At 44.8% G+C, this 15,799-nt stretch overlaps 1 protein-coding gene across 2 annotated transcripts; it reads left to right on the plus strand.

Moving 5' to 3' along the window:
- The first annotated feature begins 8,054 nt into the window (after nt 1–8,054).
- Nucleotides 8,055–12,071, plus strand: LOC147892333 (aluminum-activated malate transporter 9-like). Of its 2 annotated transcripts, none has more exons than XM_087388075.1 (6): nt 8,055–8,448; nt 8,569–8,709; nt 8,878–9,147; nt 9,317–9,456; nt 9,544–9,690; nt 10,321–12,071. In XM_087388075.1, exons 1-6 carry the CDS (start codon nt 8,130–8,132, stop codon nt 10,972–10,974), a joined length of 1,671 nt encoding a protein of 556 aa, XP_087244201.1. In that variant the 5' UTR covers nt 8,055–8,129; the 3' UTR covers nt 10,975–12,071. The 2 variants fall into 2 exon arrangements, with proteins under 2 accessions (XP_087244201.1, XP_087244202.1); XM_087388076.1 differs by having other exon boundaries at nt 9,320–9,456; nt 10,321–12,069.
- Nucleotides 12,072–15,799: the final 3,728 nt, after the last annotated feature.

The following is a 15,799-nucleotide window of genomic DNA, read 5'->3' on the forward strand; positions in this document are numbered from 1 at the left end:
TAACGTTGAGATCACGTTGTGGATGTGAGCTTTCTTTGTGGTTCAGACTAATGTTGTTTTGGCAGTCATCTTTCAAGACTAGTGTTGTTTCTATAAATCTCTTCTTCCAAGAGGGTGTGTCTAGCTTTTGGTCTCTTTCTACTGAATTTTGTTGTCTGCTACTATGAGGCAATTGACACTATCACTTCAAACATCAATAATTGTTGAGTTTAGAGGTGGATGGGATGCAAACATCAATAATTGTTGCGATCTGATCAAAGTTTGCAAAAGTGTCAATGATAACTATTGCCAACTCATAAGATCATGGACATAGTGAATCATTTTAGATATAATAAGATGTTATTTATACGCATTTTTATATTTCCATAGTCGTAATTTTTTGGAACCTTGCAAAGGCAAAAATTGTAACTACAACTGCTCGAAGATGTGTGAAGATGATTACCTTGATGGTTTGAACATCTTTGATCGTTAGATTGTGTATAGCTTTTGTGCTTGAATTTATCATCTTTAGGAAATTGCACATATGCTAACCAACATATCCAAACATGCAGAACATGAGGAATGCATATTGACTAATCATGATTGTTTTTCAGATTCCAACATTCCAGCAAAGAAATAGGCAACTTCTCGTCGAGCTGTGGACATCACAAAGGATACTCCACATAAGTAGAATGTACGGTCATTTCAATTTTGAAATGTTTTTGCACCGTCTGTTGCTCTGGTCCGCATTAATGCGCTACACCTCCAACACTGGAGGTGACTATTCGAAATGGGGGGATGGCACGTTCCCCTATGATATATAATTTTTGGAGAGACATGTGCCGGCTCTCCACCATACATTACGTATGGTTTTTTTTTTTTAACACCTCATCTTGAGCACGCACACTTCTTCGCACATTCTATTTCCACAAGGGAACATTACATTTGCTTGGTTCGACCAACATACTAATCATGTCTGCAACACTTCTGTTTTCAAGATGTTTGCAGCCTCCAAACGAGTGTCTTCTCCTAAAGGTACGCACAACAAAATGTATTTACTTGATTCAAGCTATTTTATCAATTCTTTCACCTTCTAAAGATAGAGGTTCAGTCCATTTTGTTTTTCCTGTTGCGTTTAGACAAAACCACGTGAGTGAAATTGTAGCAAAGTTTCGAACGGTTTTTATTATTAATCCCTGTAGGTATTTAAACCCGAACATAAGACATCGATTCATGTCACGATGTAGAAATGACCACCGGAAACTCCTTCAAACATGACCATTCGTCAACGCTCAGAGTAGCCAGAGGTCGAGCTATTCAACTTGATATAACATCAAGAAAGATGTCCTTGAGGCCAGCTACGTCATCGTGGTTGACCATCGCAGATAGATACAAGCAATGGGTTAGTAATTGTGCGGCTATTTTCTCTAGCCTTCAAATCTGCGGTGTCTGTGGCATAACCACGCTACTGTCTGCAAACCAAAGGATCGTTTCTTCGCAAGGCATAGGCATCTCGAGCCACAGCGCCGCACTCGGAAACATGATACTTTTGGATGCCTGCGAAAATATGGGCATGCAAGTGACTTACTGGAAATGCCAAAGCTGCACACGAGATGCCCAACGGAGCAGATACATTGTGCGGTTGATGCCACAGTACTCTCGGCAGTTGCTTAAAACAAACCACCTCCACACGCAATTGCTAAGCATCATAGATATATCCATTTCAGTTACCACGACTGCAAATGCGATTGCTCGTGGCACACTCGATAGAAGGTCACTTCTAGACAATCCTCTGATATCTTGGCGAAACGTCCCACTAAGCTCGGCTCAAGAAATCGTGACAAACGAGCTGTCAAGTGTGCTCGCATACAACATCGAGAACAATCCAATATTGCACAAGTACAATTCTTTAGCAGAGCGTGCGGACATCAAGATGGGTATGTGCATCTTGAGTCCTCAAACCATTGCAGGTATCTTGGAACTACACGATGAGACAACTCCCTTCGAGTTAATGTTAATAGCGGAATCTCAGCCTGAGCTCCTGCTTTTGCAAAACATGGTGGACACCGCGAACCATCGCGCCTTTGATGCAAGAGACAAGCATGAGTTTGCCTCCATACAGCTACGGGGTACAGAAATGCTTTCAGAGAGGGTATCTTCATTCCACGTCGACGGAGTAGCAGCAGCTGGCAGTGCGTGCGTTGACATAACCATGGAGTCAGCAGTGTTCCCCTTCCTGTTCCCTTTCGGACGGGGCTACTATGATGGCTGCATATAGTTCAGCAACTATGTGAAAATGAGAATATGCACCTTATTCTCTATCTACACACTCTACAAGTCGTACTTGTTGATCATGTTCCAGTTAAAACAGGCAGTGATGATCGCCAATTCAAGCAACTCTACATGCTTGCAACGAGACATTGACCAATCTAGGAAAGCCAACCCTGCCACGACCGATGAAGACGCACTGAGACACGTGCTTCGCTACAGCATGCCATCAACAATGCCGGGGTCCCCATCGTGGCATCGACGGCAACTGAAGGACCTCATAATGATGGTCGATGCTTGGGGCCTCCCAGATTTCTTTCTGACATTCACTGCAGACAAGGTCACCGATACACGGTGGCAAGAAATTAATGTGATCGAGAGCATCGCAACACATTATAATGCGCAATTCACTTGGAAGGACTGTCCTATTGAATGCGTGGCACTTTTCCACGCACGCTTCCACATGTTCATGCGCAAGCATTTGCTTTCATCCGACGGTCTGCTTGGCCGAATACAACACCACGTCATTCGTTATGAGATACAAAATAGGGGCTCCCTACATGCCCATGTCATATTGTGGGTCCACCATGATGACCGTCAGCGAATTGCAAATGAGATTGCGGCTTACGTCCCCAGGGACGAAGCCTTGGATCCTTGAAACACAAGGCTGCGAGAACTAGTTCTCAGGAAGCAGTTGCACGTATGCAGGAAAGCATGCTACGTCGGACCGTCACACCACAGTTGCAAGCACGGCTTCCCTTTCGCAACACAACCAGAATATGAACCCATCCTCGGCCCTCTCACGCAACGTTGGTTGTATTACCGGCCGGGACATGAGCACCGAAACGTCGTCCCTTACCACCCTTCTGTGTTACTGTTGTGGGGTGCACACATGAACATACAGCGGGTGACAAACTCTTCAATCTCTCACTACCTCCTCAAGTACGAAATGAAATCTGAACCAATGGGCAAACTGAACATCCGTTCAGAAGACGCCTCGCGCTTGGGGTTGCAACATCTCGACGAAGTAAAGCTGAAACTCATCGCCGCAAGCCTCCTATCAAAACCAACCTCTCCAACAGAGGCCGCGCTAAACTGCATGCAGATACCAACAATCACAAGGAGCGAGACCGTTCACTATGTCGACTCCTCGCCACCATCTCTAAGACAACGCATCATCTCGCGAAACAACAACGTCACCCTGCACCCGATCGACATATACTGCGGGAGACCGAGCGCCATCGAGGATAGCACGTTCTACGATTACCATAGGCAATATGTGATCCGAAAGCCCAAGGAAACGCAACGTGGAACGGTCGGTCTTGACCTCTTAGGCTATAGGATCGCAAAATGTGAGCAAGTAGTCAGATTCACTAACTACCACCCTGGACATCAACCAGAGGGGTACTTCTACAACATGCTCTTGCGAAAACTCAGCTTCAGGAATGAAACGGAGCTCATATCACTTGCCAACACAGCTGGATCCTACTTTGTCGAATGCCAAATGCGCGGCCTCAGATTGAGCAACGAGGACCTCGAGATGTATGTGACCGAATACACGCAAAAGAACTTGCTAGCGACTGACCACACGGACCAGTTGATCAATATGATATTGCAAAAGGTTGCGATCATCTGAGACTGCCCAAATGGAAGCGCCTAACATCGACCAGCAAATCGTCGAAGCGCCAACACGCGCGAGGATGTTGGAAAAAATGGCCGAGTTTCGCACCGTCGCCAATGCCGCATTGATAGTAGAACAACAAAGAGTCTTCGAAAGCCTAGCTTCAACAAGCTCGGGGCTGCACGTTGTCTGTGGAACACCAGGTAGCGGCAAAAGCTTCTTGATACGGTACTATGTTTCGCATCTGGTAGCGCAAAACAAAACGGCAATACTCTGTGCATCAACAGGGGTGGCTGCGACGCGGCTGAGCGGGATTGCAACCACTGTACACTACCAATTCAAGATCCCTGTGCACAGCAGTCAGTACCCACTGAACATCCCACTGAACATCCATGAGACGGATGAGCGACACCTCGCAATCAAGGAAGCCAACGCGATCATCATTGACGAGATGTCCATGCTAACAAGGATGACTTTCGATCTCGTGGTAAGACAAATCATCAATGTGACTAATGGCACATTGCATGAGCCATTCAGACACAAAATGCTCATAATTTTTGGTGACCTGGCGCAATAACCGCCAGTCTGCAAACACCGCGAGGATCTCTGCGAGCCGTGCCACATCACGTCCTCCGTGCACTGGGCTCAAGCGAAAATGTACCACATGCAATTCTCGGTGCGACATGCACGAGACATGCCGTTCCTGGCATTCTTGCATACCATAAGACTCAGGAAGCCCACAACTGACGAGATTTTCGACTGTTTGGGGCAGTGCATTATCGACAAGGAAGGTGCATGCCACTTCATCGATGCCGAAACAACCATCATTTGCACGCACAGAGTCGATGTCGCTACCTTCAACGATGAGCTTGTGGAGAAATTCAACACTCCCGAGATGATTGTGCATGTTCAAATACATAGTAACGCTGTGAGCGAACCAGCTCTCAAAGAATGGTTGGAGGACAAAAGCTTCAATGAGATAGGAAAAATTTCCGTGGGGGCGAAGGCAATGATAACGGAAAACATCGACCTCGCAATAGGTGCCGCAAATGGAGTAATGTGCAAAATCAAGAGCATCAATGCAACTAGCAGGGGGGAAATCAACGGTATCACTGTCGTCGTGGACACAACAGCGGCCGTGCTCACATTACGACGCTCGAAGCATCAGCGAAAGGCAATAAATGGAAAATGGTTCCACAAGTCCACATTTCCACTAACCCTAGCATACGCTATCACGAGACATAAATCCCAAGGCGCAACCATATCCAACAAAGCGCTGCTCATATTTCGAGGAGTGTTTGCCCCTGGCCTAGCATACGTGATGTTGTCCAGAGTGACTGAGAGAACGAGGCTGCGCATACTACATTGCCCACATCCAGACATATTCAGACCAATTCCACGAGAGTTCTCACAGCCGACAACACAACCACGTGCATAAAGGTATTCACTACCAGAGATAAAAGGCAAAGGCAAGTCATGAATATGTTACGTCAAACATGCGTGCAACGAAAATGGTTTTAATATCTTGTCTGTTGTCGAGAACAGGTGCAGAGAATCAGAAAGCTCGGGACATTGCAGCATAAGACATGGACGCAGACAAGGTAAATTCCACCAGCATGAAAGAATCTTTTTTTCTTGAAGATTTAAAAAGACGGCTCATTTGAAAAGACGGTGTAATAAGTCGTGCCTGCAAGCAGCTATTTGAGCTATACAAAAGCAACGCGAAGGCAACAAAACCTCCACCAGCAAAGAGGAGGTTCTTCCTAACCACAAAGCAATTCCAGCTAGCAAACAATGCAGGAGAACGTCCGGGAGCTTACATCAACGGCTTCAACACGTATGCGGAACTACGTGACTTCATTGACAACTACAATAGGCGTTTGCCAGCTAAAAGAGAGCCGAGAGGCTTGAGATTCGCAAGTGGTACGTAATGCTTCTGAAAATTTAAAAAAACCACAACAATTGAGAAAAAGAATTAACGAGTTGCAAGAACAACAAACTCATCATGGATTGCACTTCTCCTGCAGGACTCCTCAAAGAGATCCTTGTCGAGCTTGACATTGAGTTCGATGAGACCGATAGGATGATGGAAAGTTTGGAGGGGCAGAAGCTACTAGACACGAAGACGAAAGGGATTACAGCGTATGCGTGCGAGCTGCTGCATTACGGGTACAACGTATCCTTGGAGTTGCTGAGGGACACGACGCGCGATCAAGGAACGGCTATACTCGAACAATTCATGGAACAATTTGGAGGGACGCACGACGCGACGCACCCGGTGACGACAATGGAGAAGCTTACATATATTTTCGACAGGGACTTATACGAGGAGCGCTTCGGTATTGGAAACGATCCTTTAACGCCAACAGAGAAAAACCAGGGCAAGTAAATAAATGCATTCTATTATGGACCTCAAACGAAAAAAAAAAGACCGAAAACCTCGATGACTAACGTAATTGTCAATGTTTACGCAGGTACGACATTGAAAGACGCGAGCCTCAAGATGAAGGAGGAGCCTCCATTGAAGCACCCGCGCAAGGGAATCGTGCGAGCCTCGTCGTCTATTGCATCACGTGCAAGCCCAACAACAGAAAATACATAGGGAGCACGACGGACCTGCCGCGCAGGATCAAACAGCATAATAAAAAACCACCGGCGAAAATGAAAGAGGACTTGCAGCGTTACAAGCCCTTCAAAGAAAATTTCGAAATCAAAGTTTTAGAAACAACAGACACTGTAGACAAAGCACGAACTTTAGAGCAGTACTACATAAGGAGCCACAACACAGTAGGTCCATTAGGTTACAACACGCTCGAGGGCCATCCGGCTAGAGTGCGGAAGTACTATTTTCTAAAGCGTAGGAACATAATTTGACCCAAAAAATAAACATTTGTGCCTTCGAAAAAAGGGATCCAATGAAGTTGCAAATGGTGCTGGAACTTTTGTCGTACATGCAATGCAGCTTTGGGTTTGGATTATTCCTATCACAGTTGCATGCTTCTGTCTCAATTTGGTTTTGATTTATTATTTATACATTTCTGAAATACATCTCCCCGTCATTCGCTCGAAGTGGAATGACAATAGATTTGATTACAGTGCAAAGAATAGGAATTTCCTCCGAAAAAAAGAAAACCTACGTTTTACTGTCGACATGAACGACATCAAGTGCAAGCAGAACTAGATGATAACGAAATCTCTACAAAAGGTTGCATGCAATTGAACATCAATCTTCTGCATCATTTCTGACAACGTCACTCATGTGAACCTCACCAAGATAGCAAAAGAGAGAAGTATTCATCAAGAGCCCAGCTGGCCAAGCAATCTAGTTTATTTTTTGTAATCATCTAATTTCCATTGAAATAGCCAAATGGTGCAAAGGGTATTATAAAACCTCTCTCTATAACACGATAGGTTCTATACCATGTTGGAGATGAAGATGGGGGTGAGAGAGAGAGAGAGAGAGAGAGAGAGAGAGAGAAAAGAAAGTTGGGGGTGAGAGAGTGAGGAGCGCACATTAAGATGACTAATTGTATGCTACTTGTATCACAAAGAAAATTGGGTGAGAGAGAGAGACAAGCGCACAGGCAAGATGACTAATTGTATGCTTGCTTACATTACAAAGAAATTAGGGGTGAGAGAGAGAGGAGTGCACACGCAAGACGACAAATTGTACACTACTCGTATTATAAAGAAAACTAGGGGTAAGAGAGAGAGAGGAGCTGCACACAAAAGATGACTAATTGTAATACAAGTATGCTACTTGTATTACAAAGAAATTGAAATGTACACGCTTGTATTACAAAGAAAACTAAGGGATGAGAGAGAGAGAGAGAGGAGCTGCACATAGAAGAAGACGAAATGTACACTACTCTTCAACATTTGGGGGGACAGTATAAAGAAAATTGGTATGTATACATGTTCTTCGAACGCTATCTCATGGGTACTGCAATTCTGCCAGAGTAACATCCAACGGCCTATATGGCTGAGATGCATTGCATTGAATATGCATATCATGTGAGAAATGAAGATGTTGAGCTGTGAACGCAATTGCGTGACACACTCAGACAGTGTCTCCATTGCAATCGCTTGAAAAGACTACTACTTCCCAGACTTATATAGTGACAGACACGCTTATTATTATTAACATCATAGATACCCAATTCGCCACAACTATGGCGAAAAGCAAGGCGTTCAAAAATTGAGTGACAGCACCCACCGATTGCAGAAACCTCATCAGCGATTGCTCTTCCAACGGAATGCGATGCGCTCCATAACCACCTCCGACACCACATCGGACCTCTTCACTCCTCTTCTTGAACCGTATCCAGGTTCTAGCACCGGATGCCTGTCCGAAATTTGCACGTGGTTGCGTTCTTGTTTCGACTCATTCGCTGCTTCCTTCACCACGCTTCGCAATTCTGCCCAAACCGACCCAAAAAAGATCATCCACGCCTTCAAAATGGGCTTGGCACTGGTTTTGGCTTTCCTCCTTGTTCTCCTGGAGGCGCCGTATGAGCAGCTCGGAAGTCACGCTATTTGGGCTATTATGACAGTGGTGGTTGTCTTCGAGTTCACTATAGGTGGCCTTTATCTCTGATGCGTCGCTACAAAAATTGAGCAATTCCAATTACACCTTCAGCTTCAGAATTATGTAATCCATGTGCGAGCTGCTTCACAAACTTCTCCTGGGTTTCCTACAGGTGCGACCGTGAGTAAGGGCTTGAATCGAGGAGCTGGAACTCTCTTGGCTGGGTTTCTGGCTGTTGCCATCGGCCAACTTGCTCGTGTAAGCGGAAGCGTGGCTCATCCGATCATGATTGGCTTGAGCGTTTTCGTTATAGGTACGCTGGAATGTCCCTCGTTGGTCTGACCTTCCTTGCCATCGGCCTCCTCTTCCTATGGTTTTGCCCGTTTCCAGTTTGGGGTTTCTGAATGCGGTATTATGCGGCTTTTTGGATATGCAATAATGTGCAACCCGATGACTCGCAATAACGTGCAACCGTGGACAGGTGGAGTTGTGACGTTCGCAAAACTCTGGCCAACGATGAAGTCGTACGAGTCCGGCTTCCGTACATTCTTGATCACGTTCAGCCTTATTATGGTTGCAGAATACCGAGGGGGCAATCCCCTGAGCACAGCTGTCAGTCGGTTTCTTGTTATTCTTCTTGGGGCGGCCATAGGTTTCGGTGTGAACATTTTTGTGTTTCCATTTTGGGCAGGGCAGGAACTCCATGAGTTCATTGCAAAGAATTTTGACAGTGTCGCAGATTCCTTGGAAGGTATTCAAGCCGTTTTCCTTTACGTCCTGTGGAAAAGAGAACGGGTTTACTGTTTATTGTGTAATAATGCATTCTCATCTTTAAGTGGTGCATAGAGAAATTTCCGTCTACTGCTTGCGAGGAATGTGCAGTTTGGGTTCATACAGAGTAAAAACCTTGCTGTCTGTAGCAGCATGCGTGAGCGAGTATCTTCGCGGTGCCGTACTCGAACGAGTTCCTACAAAAATTTTCATGGGATTAGCGGCAGATGACCCTGTGTACAAGGGTTACAGATCTGCGTTGGTCTCTGCAAGCAAAGAAGAGTCGCTGGTATTCTCTACTCCTCCTTCAGTCAGAATGGCAGATCTACAGACTTTTCATGTGGGAATGCATTGTCTAAGGGTGGTTACATTGCAGGCTGGCTTTGCGAGTTGGGAGCCTCCACATGGGCGATTTAGGATGTTTAACTATCCATGGCAGAATTACGTGAAGGTTGGTGCAGTTCTGCGCCATTGTGCGTATTCTGTAGTGGCCTTACATGGCTGCCTGCGATCAGGAATACAAGTAAGCCTGTTCATTCTCAGATGTATTAACAGCACTTGGAGCCTTCTTTCTATTTTCGTAAAAAGGAAACGGGAGACAGAAAGGGTTACTTGCACATTTGAAATCTTGGCCGTTCTCCTAATTGATGAGCTGATTGAAAAGGTGAATGTGAATGAGAGATGCAGACTGTTGACATTTCTGCTATGTTATTTTATTTCCAGATTTGGAGATCCCAAATAATAACTCAGAAATTATCTCTATGGACTCCGTGCTTTGTTTACCAATAATACACTCACCACTTCTTTTCTGAGAGGCCCTCGTTTGTTATCTGTGGTTGGCTCAGAACATAATAGATCACAAACTCATTTAGCTGTTCATATGCTTTTGCTCCTTGCCTTGCGTTGTGATCATAAAGCTGAAATAGATTTATCATTTTCAGTCGTGAGTACAGCACTCTAGAGCCTTCTTTCTATTTCAGCAAATTAGAAAAGGAAACGTGTTACTTGCACATAATGAAATCTTTTGCTATTCCTTCTAATTGGTGAACTAATCGCAATGCAAATGAGAGCTGCGGATTGTTTGTTTTAACATAAATATTTTTTTGAGAATGTGCTGTCTAGTGTACTAATGTCAGCATGTGACTTGCAACAGGCACCCCTGGCTGTACGGAGACTTTTTGAGAGTGAACTTCGTGAGGTCAGCATGGAGGGTGCCAGAGTTCTGCGAGACTTAGGGAAGTCAGTGAAAACTATGCAGAAATGTGACCTTGCGACGATTTTGGATGGTGTGCGACATGCAGTTGCCCAGTTGCAGCAGCGTTTGTACTTGCATTCATACCTGCTTGTTCGACAAGAAACAGGAATTCTAGACAGAAACATGGAAGACCTTTCTGTGAGTGTGATCCCACAGATTATGTTACCAGGAAAGGGTGACCAATCCAGCAATCTTTTTTGTATGGAGTCAAGTAACAAGCAAGGGATTGCATATACTTATGATGACTCTTGCGATGTTTCCAGAAAATATTTCAAGAAGCTTAATTCTTGGCCATCAAGACCTGTAGACGACTTTGACTTTGCCAAGGAATCTGTGTTTGAACAAAGAGTGAAGGTTCTAGAAAGTGCAAGTGCCCTTTCCTTGGGAACGTTTGCAACATTATTGATGGAGGTTGCACTTAGGCTTGACTATGTGGTGGGAGCAGTAGATGAATTAGGTGAACTTGCAAAATTCAAGGAAGTGGAAGGAAAAACGAGCACAGATGTCCAAGTCAAACTGAATGGAAAGAAAAATGTGAATGGAGAGCAATGAAGCTTTCAAGGGCTTCATCTTCCAAGGACGCAGGACTTGGTACTTGCAGGATGACAGTCCAGGTGGCTTGCCTTTTTCTGCATGTGCGCTGCGCTTATGGTGTTCAGCTCCAAGCTGGTTTTGGAGCTGGTAGGAAGGGGATTGTCCCTGGTGTGCTACTGCAGTCTAGGGTAAGGGCCTGCCATCCGTGGCCATATGCTTCTGCTGTGGGGGGTCCGCGTGACATGATATGTGCTTGTCCGCCGTTCAAGTTGAGCAGTTTAATCATTGTATGGGGAACAGGGAGCCCGGAGTGGGGGCAGGGTTGGTTTGCCTGACATGCAATCCGTAGTTGACTACTGCAGTTTGGTAAGGGTCTGCCTTCTGTGGTACTATGCCGCCTTTTTGCTCCATGTACCTGTGGGGTGTCAAGGTGATGTGATGTGCACATGATCCTTCTGTGCCTTCAAGTTGAGCAGTTTACCAATTGTATGCGTGGGTGGGTGCGGTCGGTGAGTGGGAATTGTCTCATACAACGATTGAGCTACTTGGTATATACTCACAGGGAGTTGGTTCATCCTCCTTTTCTTGCACCCCTTTTGTGTCCAATGTGGGTTTCTGATATAACCTAAACCATTGAGCTCTATACAAACGAAGTTCTGTCTGTGAGATGGGAGCAGCATAAGATACTTGCTTCTACAATTTGCGATTGACTCAATATTGCATCAGAATCATGGCTCAGTGTTTCATATTCTTATGACAATAGAGATCTCTCACAGCCAACTACTTTAATACGTTCTTTGATCGCTATGGTTTTGGAAGTCTCTATCTTCATGTCACTTCCAGACTGTTGCAGCACATGGCCTGCTCAGTTCAATCTGAGCCAATTGAGACTGTACAATCTTGTACTCAGAAACTGCCAGGCCTTCAAATGGTTGCTCGACTCTCTGGAATGTACAACTTGCCCATGGCAATATTTATCCCAAAGTATGCCAATATGGGTTTATGTTGTTTATGCTTTTGAATGTGTGTATTCCAACAGGTCATATTCTTTTCTCTTTGCTGATTGATTGTCCGTGTTTCTAGTTTACATAACATTGATCGCGGTATTCTCAGGAAGATGATGCTACTCAGAATCGTATCCCCTGCCATATTTATTTCTCTGGGGTAGCAAGTTTTCTCCTCGACTAGTCTTACACGACAAAGATTCATCTGTCAATTATCTTCAATTGGTAACAACACATGAACTCAAATGTATTTTTATTTGGAATTGTTTGGCCTTGAGCATGTGCTTTCCAACTATCATTGTAACATCCGGTTAAGTCGCAGTATAATGTTGCATTATTCAGATACCATGCACATTCGCTGTTGAGGTTTCCTTGTTTCAGGAGTCTCCCAACACTGGTCACTGGTCTTTTCAGAAAATATTATCAACTCCTAGTGGAGGGCATCAACAAGCTTGACGCTTGTAGATGAGTAGATCTATTGGGGAGGCATTAGGCTCAGGAGTCGTATACACGCTCAATTCGCTGGTTGTACAAAACCATAGCCAGATTACCCTCAACCTTCTTAGGAAATCAACGTGTGTTTTTACTCATGGAGCCTCCTGTAACTTGTCCGCACCTGTTCTGCTCAATTTGTCCACTCTTGTGCTATTCCTCGCTTATTTCAATGCATGCAGCCCAATCTTGGTGTGTGCCCACAATGGATTGGCACATGAGCCATTGATTGGCTGCCTATTGGGCAGCAGATCTGGCTGCACATGGGCAGCACAGGAGCCCAGCCATAGGGGCTGGAAGATCGTTCAATAGAGGCTTGTATAGGGCAGATATAGCTGCCTTGGGGCCGGGCTGCAATAGCAGGTAGGCATATTTAAGGTCAGCCATTTTAGGGGTGGTCAGTGGGCATGCGAGGCTGGCTCGTCCTTGGTTGGTCCAGATCTGCTCCAGTAGGGCTATTTGTAGGCCTCGTCGGCCAGCTTGGCAGGGACAGACTTGCTGTTTCTGTAAGGAGCCTATGGGTTCTTTTTCTCCTGTTCAGCAACACTTCTAAGCCTCTACAAGGCATATGGCAAGGAGGGAGATATACCAGGAGTATGAGCACTTGCCTATCAGAGTGTGGTGTGGCAAGTTGGCTGTACTTCGGCTAGTCCCCCAACTGCCTACACGGAGTAGCTTTTGGAAGTTATGTACTATGCCAGTGCATATTCAGTGAAGCATGGTCATGTTCATGCAGATTTGGGTGTGCCTTCTATATTTAGAATAAGGAGTGGGATCTGACATGGTGGTACAGTAGGGCTTGGCTCAGCAGATAGATTGATAGCTCAGTTTTTATTTCAGATGTGGAACAAGAGCTGGGGGTGCAGGGATTGCAGGCAAGGGCCCGGGGGTTGCTCAGGTCTTTCTACCTTTGTCGCAACACAACAGAGGCAGAAGCACATGTATACATCCATGCGCATGGTCTCTCCTTCCCTTATTGTCCCCCAAAATGGAAGTGCAGAGAATTTGTGCAACTGGTGGATCTCTGAAATCATGGGTTCACACACTTCAGGCAATGTGGAGGATGATTGGGTGATTAGGCACATAAAGAACACAAGCATAGGGCAGGAAGAAATGCAGAGAATTCACAAATGAAGAGAATGCAGATTGAACAGTAGACTAGATGTGAAGGGGGTGTGGGCTATGGAAGGGCGTGAGGAATCTTGAGACCTCTGGCTATTACTGGGCCTTTTGTATGCGTTGGGGGGAGAGGGAGGTTTGCAAACATTTGTAGCCTTGGCTGTGGGCTGGATTAATCGTTTTTTGGGCACTGCTCAGGTTCTTGTTCTGGCTTGCAAGTAATCTGAGCCATAGATTCCCTATTCTAATTATTGAGAAGCCATGAGAAAATCGTTTCTCTGATGAGATAGTCTCATTTGTGAGCCAATGCTGATGCAAATAGGGTTTGTTTTTTTGGTCTTCGGTGGTATAGGTGGCATGTGCACTTGAGTAGGAGGCACCTTGAGGAACGAATGTGGAGCATGGGGAAGACAAGGCCACTAGGAGTGTTGGGCATGGGCAGAGGTTTTGGGCTGGTATGGAGGGAAGTCTGCACAGACACAGCAGCACATTTCCCACATATGGGAAACCCTCTATGCGCAATAGATTCTCACACTCATCACCTGCCAAGTGGAAACTAAGAAACATTCAGTCAGTTGGTTACTATGGACCAACCATAGACTCTCATCCATTTGTGTGTCTACAGGCTTCATCTGATGATTCGCTACGTGGAACCTTCTCGACTCTCAATTACTTTTCAAGCAAAATGTTCAATTGTTTCTAGTCAAGCATTAAATACGTTCAATGAATGCTGTTTGTAATTTCAATCTAGGAACAAATTCTGATGAAAAATGACTTGAATCAGAAGTACGAAAGTTTGGGTTTGACACTTTCTACAAAGAAGATGGCATGCACACATTGGGCAATGCGCTGCAACAAAACATTATCTCAAAGTGCAGGAACCAAAGCATCTTTGAAGGTATGCTGTAAAAGATGGTTGGTGCTTATAAATCTGCATTCTTAACTAGATACCAATGAGGGGTGATAACAGCCATTTCCTCGAAAAGCAATGGACTGGAACGTTGTATGGTTCTGGGGTATTCCAATGCCTTATGTACAGACGTGTGCCTGCCAAAAATTGCAACAAATGTATGCAAGGGATGTACATGAGAGAACATTGACACCTAATCCCCATGATGTCATCTTTCTTGACGACAATTACTAAGTCAAGTACATTAACCAAATGATGAAGTGCACCCTTAATTAGTGGTTGTCACTTCTTCCTTGGTGCATCATCAACCTATGCCATATAGAGTAGGGGCCCTCTTGGAAGATAGGATTAGTTGACCATGTAGTTGTGCAATGTGGGATAAAGCCTATTGAGCTTGTTATCTGTGAATGATGCCATTGGGCCACAAAGGTTCCCACAAAGATTTGACAAAGTGACATTGCCTATTGAATCAAATGTCAAAGGATGGTCAAAGTGTTTCTGCACATTGGGCCCAAAAGACTATTGTGTACATCTTTTCTATGTGGGCACAAGTAGAAGACAAATGGTGGTGTGATGTTGAGTAAGCAACCAAGTAGCTTGCTCCTTGCAACTGAATGTCTCCATGAAATTTTTGCTATTAGCAATGTGTGAGCATTTCACTCCTAACAATGTATTGTGCCACCTCCAACTTTACCTAATTCTTAGTAGGTATATGTGTGAACATTCCACTAGTAACTCAAATTAAACTCTCGCCTTACTAAACATGCATTGTGCCATCTCCTACTCTTTTCTTAAATTTGTGCCCTCCCTCTAAGCACCTCTCACAACTTTTGCTCTACACGTCTCAAAATGTTTGACTTATTCTAGTTTACTCTCCTCTACCTAGAAGAGAGTTGCTCCTTCTCCAAGCACCTCTCTCTCTCTCTCTCTCTCTCTCTCTCTCTCTCGTGCACGCGCGCGCACACACACACACACACACACACACTTACTTTCACCATGCCTTTGGGGATAAGATTTGATTTATATGTTCCACCCTAGTACAAATACTACATCTTAAATGTTATACTTGCTAGGATTTATTAGGCTAACTATTATTTTTCTACGTTAATAACTTCTTTATCGTAAATGATGGCTTTCACAAGTAATTCAAAGCATAGCCAATCAAACCCAGGTCAACGTTTCGGCAGCTCTTTGCGATAAATAGAAATATGAATGGAGGACATCTCTAAGGGAGACCTGACAACTTGGTAGTCAATGTTTCTTCTCTTTGTTTAGTTTTGGATTTTTCATGAAGTTATCTTTTCATCCTTCTACCTAT

Source organism: Dipteris shenzhenensis, chromosome 17 (assembly GCF_047967505.1).
Source record: "Dipteris shenzhenensis isolate YYH24624 ecotype China chromosome 17, Dip_SZ_1.0, whole genome shotgun sequence".
Taxonomy (NCBI): domain Eukaryota; kingdom Viridiplantae; phylum Streptophyta; class Polypodiopsida; order Gleicheniales; family Dipteridaceae; genus Dipteris; species Dipteris shenzhenensis.

Excerpts from the sequence above, each read along its gene's own strand:
- LOC147892333 (XM_087388075.1), top strand. The coding sequence starts at position 8,130 with ATGCGCTCCATAACCACCTCCGACACCACATCGGACCTCTTCACTCCT. Across the intron at positions 9,148-9,316 it reads TGTCGCAGATTCCTTGGAAG|CAGCATGCGTGAGCGAGTAT; the intron begins GTATTCAAGCCG and ends TGCTGTCTGTAG. Across the intron at positions 9,691-10,320 it reads GCCTGCGATCAGGAATACAA|GCACCCCTGGCTGTACGGAG; the intron begins GTAAGCCTGTTC and ends GACTTGCAACAG.